Source organism: Micromesistius poutassou, assembly GCF_964030765.1.
Source record: "Micromesistius poutassou genome assembly, chromosome: 11".
In the NCBI taxonomy this organism is placed as follows: Eukaryota; Metazoa; Chordata; class Actinopteri; order Gadiformes; family Gadidae; genus Micromesistius; species Micromesistius poutassou.
This window is the reverse complement of record NC_140281.1, coordinates 968427-975926: the sequence shown is the minus strand read 5'-3', so window position 1 is coordinate 975926 and position 7500 is coordinate 968427. Positions and strand designations below refer to the sequence as shown.

At 44.4% G+C, this 7500-nt stretch overlaps 1 protein-coding gene across 1 annotated transcript in view; it reads left to right on the top strand.

Annotated features, from left to right (window-relative positions):
• Positions 1-7500, top strand: part of ccdc57 (coiled-coil domain containing 57) — a gene marked incomplete at its 3' end in the record, with an annotated part of 19145 nt that overhangs the window by 1894 nt on the left and 9751 nt on the right. Inside the window, exons 3-7 of the mRNA XM_084475666.1 lie at positions 65-208; positions 1900-2008; positions 3331-3432; positions 6483-6640; positions 6943-7017. Coding sequence (XP_084331792.1) covers positions 65-208; positions 1900-2008; positions 3331-3432; positions 6483-6640; positions 6943-7017 — 588 coding nt within the window. The remainder of the gene's footprint in view (positions 1-64; positions 209-1899; positions 2009-3330; positions 3433-6482; positions 6641-6942; positions 7018-7500) is intronic.

Sequence of the window (7500 nt, the reverse complement as noted above, 5' to 3'; positions counted from 1 at the left end):
TAAACAGGCTCTGACCTGGCCTTTTACTACGGCATGCTGAACTAACTATGTCTGCTGTCGGCAGGCTGGAGGAGATGAGCCAGCTGCGTATCCAGGTAGCCAAGCTGTCAGAGCAGCAGGCCAGGGAGACCCAGGAGAGGGGGCAGGAGCTGCGACGCAGCCAGCTGACGGCCACCCAACACCGGGTGCAGCTGGAGAGGCTGCAGGGGTGAGTCCGGGAGTCAGACTACAGTTACTTACTGTATATTTAACAATTAATCGCAGAAGGCTGAGGCGAATAATTGTTGTAGTGTACGCTACACGTGAACACTCCAAAAATAAACAAGATGACACTTTTTGCTGGGATGTATTTGTTTTTATTAGCGCGACGAGACGACCGCCACGCGTGCTATTTTGCGATGAAAACAATATCCCGAGTTTGAGATCTCAATCATGGGATATTGCCCAATATCCCGAGATAGCGAACCAATCAAATTGTGCCATCTTAGGAGGTTCACGTGTAGCATATACTAATAAAGGATACACATTCATGTACATTATACGAGGTTGAACCCACACAAGAAACGCGTATGAAAAATATGGCATAGTTATGGTATACAACAAGCTTACACAATTCCTGATAGATTCACTCATCTTTTTGACAGGCAAAGCATTTTGGATTTAGATCACAAGCATCCTTGTACATATTAGGTTTGATTAGTTTATTACTTTTCACATTAGGTAAAAAGCTTTTTATATTGATATGTTGTGTGTACGACCCCCTGCACGTTCCTGGGGGTTGCTTGTAAACATTTTCATTTATTTTCTGAACTACAAAAGAATATGACAACGTCAAATATTTATATTTTGATGACATCATTGAAAATGGACACTAACATTGGCTTTTATAGTTGCAACTATTTTTTTTATAGGAGCAAACTAATTAAGCACATTTATGACCGTAACCTAACCATGAATAATTGACTACCTTGGTCAGTTTTATTCAGTTCTTGACGGTGGTTGTGACTAAACATGAGGCTGGACAGCTTGGCCAGCGCTCTTAAAGTAAAGCGTTCACAGATGTAAATCAGTTTGACTATCAGATCCCTTCCTGGGCACACTATCAACCCTAGGGGGAGGATCGAGTTTCTTGGTTCACACTCCCAAGAAACCTTGACTTGCTGTCTGGTGAATTCCAACATTGCCGAGCACCGCTTGGTCCCCGTGTGTAAAAGGAGAAAGGTTGTACACACGCGCGTAGAGGCAGGTGCGCACTCACATACACACACAACGGGAGGGGGTATTCTGGTGATGACGTGGTTAGTGTGTGTGTGTGTGTGTGTGTGTGTGTGTGTGTGAAATTGTCTGGTATTTGAGGTAGATTTTTGTGAGATTAAATTGTAGTTATTTTTTATGATTGACAATGTGTGTGTGTACATCTATGTGTATGTTTGTGTGTGTGTTTATTGTGTGTGTGTGTGTGTGTGTGTGTGTGTGTGTGTGTGTGTGTGTGTGTGTGTGTGTGTGTGTGTGTGTATGTTTTTATTGTGTGTGTGTGTGTGTGTGTGTTTGTTGTGGCAACCCGCCTCAGGGAGTGAACCCGCCTTGGTTTAAAACAGCACGCAAACCACTTGGGTCTTAAGCCACAACGGCCCGTTTAATCAAACAATAAAGTCTTTCTAAAAAGAACTAAAAGATGATCTGGTGGCACAGTCACAACGGCTGGACTCTTCTTCCACCCCCAGCCAAGAGAGAGCCCCGAATGGCTGTGGAAGCCTCTGCCTTTTGAGCAGGTTTCCTCCCGGCTCCTCAGGTGCTCTGCATCATGGTTGGGCCGGGTTGCCACATTGTGTACCCGTGTGTGTGTGTGTGTGTGTGTGTATGTTTTTATTGTGTGTGTGTGTGTGTGTGTGTGTACAGCTCCATGGCTGGTGACATTCAGAAGCAGAGGGGAGACTATGAGGGGATGAAACTCCGTTTGGAACGACGCATCAAAGAAGTGGAGGGAGAGCTGGCCCTGCAGAGACAGGTACACACACACACGCACACGTGTGCACACACACACACACACACACACACACACACACACACACGCACACGCACACACAGAGTTACACACACACACACACAGTTACACACACACACACACACACTAAAAACTTACACACACACACTCTCACACACACACACACACACACACACACACTAAAAACTTACACACACACACACACACACACACACACACACACACACACACTAAAAACTTACACACACACAATAAAAACATACACGCACACACGGGTACACAAACACACACACGGGTGTACACACACACATACACACGGTGCGGGTGTACACAGACACACAAACAAACATTCAGGTGTACACACACACACAAACATACACACAGGTGTACACACAGAGTGGTGCTGGTGGTGATAGTGGGGTTGGTTTGGTGGTTTTGCTGGTGCTGTTGGGGCTGGTCGGCCAGCCAGCCAGGGCTTTAAATAACTGGCAGGCCACCCACTCACCCACTCCAGCACGGGGCTAGACCTTTACACTGACCTCTGGCTGACCTGCAAGTGACTCATTGTGCCGAACGGGCTCACTGTGTGTGTGTGTGTGTGTGTGTGTGTGTGTGTGTGTGTGTGTGTGTGTGTGTGTGTGTGTGTGTGTGTGTGTGTGTGTGTGTGTGTGTGTGTGTGTGTGTGTGTGTGTGTGTGTGTGTGTGTGTGTGTGTGCGCTGTTGCTACCTCTTCTGTGAGGAAACGGGAGAAGGCGATGACTTGACAGGGATAAATCTTGTACTTTCAAGTGTTGGCACTGCTGCTACAATTTGGTGGACAAATAGTGACAGATATTTCACCGTCACCGAAAAGGAACAAAGCGCAATGGTCGGAATTATCGGGATCCAATGGAATCATTTTGTCACAGAACTGTGTGTGTGTGTGTGTGTGTGTGTGTGTGTGTGTGTGTGTGTGTGTGTGTGTGTGTGTGTGTGTGTGTGTGTGTGTGTGTGTGTGTGTCTAAGCTGGATTTGGTGTCCAACGTTTGCACAACCTAAGACTTGGCTTGTTGGATCAATAGGAGTAATGGAACAGCTATTACATTCTGATCCCGGCGCTAAGATGATTTGAAAAGGGGATTCTGTTTTTTTATTAAAAATGTTTGTGAATTCATTTTTGTATTTACAGGACATGCAAATCATTGAATACAGTTTTGTATATTAAAAAACAACAACATTAATGTTTTTACAAGGGAAATGTCTGTATATACACAGACACACTCACACACACGCTCAACTCTTTGTATGTTCTTCAAGGTGTGTTTGGTTGTTTTCTTCGTCCGCAGGAGATGACGGCAGACTATGACAACGCGCTCCGGCTGAGAGAGCACGAGTTCAACCTGCGAATGGATGAAATGCGAACTGTCTTACTTTCTCACGAAATCAAGGTACTAGAAATCAATGTCTGTCTGTCTGTCTGTCTGTCTGTCTGTCTGTGTGTGTGTGTGTGTGTGTGTGTGTGTGTGTGTGTGTGTGTGTGTGTGTGTGTGTGTGTGTGTGTGTGTGTGTGTGTGTGTGTGTGTGTGTGTGTGTGTGTGTGCTTGTGCGAGCATGCATGCCTGTATTCACCTCTGCATGTCTCCAGTCTTGCAATGAGCACGTTTTTGTTTGCGTTGCAGATCACGATCTAGATTTCAGGTTTGTAATTACATTGAAAGGGTATACTTTGCAATATGCCCCTATGTAATCTCCCCTGTGTCTCATTCCACTGGTGTGTAGATATGTTTGTAGTGTTTCATTCCTTCCTTTGTCCTCATTTAGTCAAATCCAATCAATAACTGACAGTGCAGTGTGTGGCCTATCAATATGTGTGACCTATCTCTGTGACGTTATTTTATGCATATTTACCCCCAAACCCGCGGGCTTTTGTGCAGCTTTACGTGAGTAGAGAGGGTACAAAGGATTTGGAAATTTTACTGAATTTGCACACGGATAACCTCTTGGCTGGTTGGGAAACACAATGTTCCACCTTTTCATTTTGAAAAAGCAGGCGCTCTAAGGTTTAATGAGGGACTGAGGGGACTAAAACACAAACATTTAATTATATTGTTTCTGATGAATTCCCAACACTTTTTCATGACCTTTGTTCATGACCTTTAGAACGTATAACAGTTAGACATATACCACATTATAAAATAATAATGCAGTCAAGAATATGAACTTACTGTAGATGTAGTTTATTATCAGTTAATTACATTGATTACACAATTTGACATATTGTGTAATCAAATGAGGAATTTCATGGCTGATATGAAGGAATGAAAACCGAATATGATAGCGCTCATGACTTTTTACCGCGCTGTGATCCAATTTTAGTCAGACATAAAATTGGTTTCTGGTTTCCTGCAGACCCCATCGTGAACTGTAGCAAAAGACAGACATGGACAAAACAAACCAAATAAATGTATTAACGAGCCAGTGAACCTAAGACCGTTTTTTATTTTGGTTTTAAACGTGACGATTTGTCTAATATGATCGTCAACACAGTAATGTATGCCATTGTATCACTGTTACTGAAATTAGTCCCAGATTAAGAAAAATAGCACTATGTGAACGTTCCTCTCTGCTGCAAAAGTAGGTGGAGATCTTTTCGAGACAACTGAGTGCATTTTTAGAGAGAGAGATAAATAGATAGATTGATACTTTATTCATCCCATAGGGACATTTTTGGCATCCAGTAGCATATACATACATACACACATATCTCACACACATAGAAGGAATATAGAACGCTCACAGGTACATAAAATAAAATGAAGGGGTAAGGAGTACAGAGCATGTGGAGTGTTAAGAGAACAGAAAAAAAAGTGAAAAGTAAACAGTAAAACAGTGTAGACAGTATTGTCTGTTGTTAAATATGAGTGAATATATATATATATAAATACAGTGGGAGTATGAACATGTTATGAACATGAATTGCTTGACTTATATTACAGAATTATATACTTTAATGAACAGATTTTTTGATGCACTCAGTCACGTCATGTCCAGTGGACGTGTGGAAAGAAAGTTTAGCCTTTCAGAGACGTGTAGTACACGGACACGCCGTGGATATGGATGGGGAAGCTCCGTCTGAGCAGCGATTGATTTAATGTCTGAGTAAGGGGTCGGTAGTAAGGGTTAGGCTTCCTGGACACCTATATTAGGTGTGTGGCGCATTTCATATACATCATCGCTCATTGTAACGCTGACGTACAACGACGGTACTAAAGAAGTGTCACAAAGTTGGCAGGTGGGTGGTCGCCATGGGGATAACACGACCCTCCCCTTTCCTTAAACTCTCAACCCAAAACACATTCGGATTCCAGCAGAAACCGTGGACTCACTGGCTCTGTAGGGTAGATCTATAAGGACCGCCAAAGAGAACCGTAGGCAACATGAAACCACAGTTGTTGTTTGTTCTCAAAAGGGAAACGCGTATCATCTAGCCTGGTTCCAGACGGACTAATCTCTAACTGAAAGTTGGGGATCCAGTAGGACTGTAAGCCAACCTGCAACCTCCAGCCAACCTGCAAGCATGGAAAAAACTAAATAGGCCTTCATCACGTAGCAGTAGCAGTTACTGTTGTACTCTTTGTGCTGTTAGCTGTCAACTTCCCTTAGTGTGTGTGTGTGTGTGTGTGTGTGTAACTGTGTGTGTGTGTGTAACTCTGTGTGTGTTTGTGCATGCGTGCGTCTGTGTGTGTTTGTGTGTGTGTAACTGTGTGTGTGTGTGTGTGTAACTGCCTGTGTGTGTGTGTGTGTGTGTAACTCTGTGTGTGTTTGTGCATGCGTGCGTCTGTGTGTGTTTGTGTCGATGTCTGTGTGTGTGTGTGTGTGTGTGTGTGTGTGTGTGTGTGTGTGTGTGTGTGTGTGTGTGTGTGTGCGTGTGTAACTCTGCCTGTGTGTGTGTGTGTGTGTGTGTGTGTGTGTGTGTGTGTGTGTGTGTGTGTGTGTGTAACTCTGCCTGTGTGTGTGTGTGTGTGTGTGTGTGTGTGTGTGTGTGTGTAACTCTGCGTGTGTCTGTGTGTGTGTGTGTGTGTGTGTGTGTGTGTGTAACTCTGCCTCTGTGTGTGCGTGTGTGTGTAACTCTGCGTGTGTGTGTGTGTGTGTGTATGTAACTCTGCCTGTGTGTGTGTGTGTGTGTGTGTGTGTGTGTGTGTGTGTGTGTGTGTGTGTGTGTGTGTTACTCTGCCTGTGTGTGTGTGTGTGTGTGTGTGTGTGTGTGTGTGTGTGTGTGTGTGTGTGTGTGTAACTCTGCGTGTGTGTGTGTGTGTGTGTGTGTGTGTGTGTGTGTGTGTAACTCTGCCTGTGTGTGTATGTAACTCTGTGTGTGTGTGTGTGTGTGTGTGTGTGTGTGTGTGTGTGTGTGTGTGTGTGTGTGTGTGTGTGTGTGTTACTCTGTGTGTGTGTGTGTGTGTGTGTGTGTGTGTGTGTGTGTGTGTGTGCGGTGGTCCAGGTGAAGCTCCTCTCTAAAGAGTCCGAGCTCCAGGCCCAGGCCCAGCAGGAGGCCGCCGCCGCCCTGCAGGCCTCTGAGGAGCTCTGTGGACGGACCCGGGACCAGCTCCGACACGCCGCCCTGGAGCACGCCGAGAACACCGCTCTGAGGGACAGCCGGTACCGTCCGTCTGTCCGTCTGTCACCCCATTTACAATTAGGAAATACTAGCGCTGGCAAGCGATTTAAAAAAAAAAAAAAAAAAGTATCTAATTGAATGTGATATGGAAAGGAAGGACATGTGTGGTGATTGTCTGTCTTGAAGCTGCAATGACACAATGACACTGTCATTTCCTGTAAAGGATTATTAAAATGATCTCTCTATCTATCTATCTCTATCTATCTATCTGTCTATCTGTCTATCTGTCTATCTGTCTGTCTGTCTGTCTGTCTGTCTGTCTGTCTGTGGATACGTTTACTAGGCTTAAGGAACTGGAGAAACGTCTGAAAAGGACGGAGGCCAAACTAGGAAGAGAAAAGGAGGAGCACGTCAGAAAGTAGGTGGAAATGAAACGGATGGATTGACTGTGGTCCAAAACCAGGATCCACGTCAACGGGAACATACCTCGAATGCTGAAACAGACAATGAAAGTGAAAGTGGTGCTGCCTAACGGAAGTTGCTGATTGGCTCTCTGTGGCCCCTAAAGATTCTACCCCCTCTGATCATCCAATGGGGGGGAGGCTCAAAAAACGCAATAATAATTAAACTACAGAAATCTGGGTTTGTCATGTAAAACAGGCCCAGACCAAATGAAAGTGGATCAACTTCAGCTTACTGCTACTTCATATTTATTATACATTACATATAGTTTATATAAAATCTCTGCCTTGGCCTTCACACAGTAAAATGCAGCCAATCCACTTGAGGGAACGTGTGTATAGGTGTAACTTACATTGGGGACACTTTTTGAAACGGACGATATTGTGTCACTTTTTAAAAGCAGAATTTCTTAACAAGAATCTGCAAAAATCACCTAATG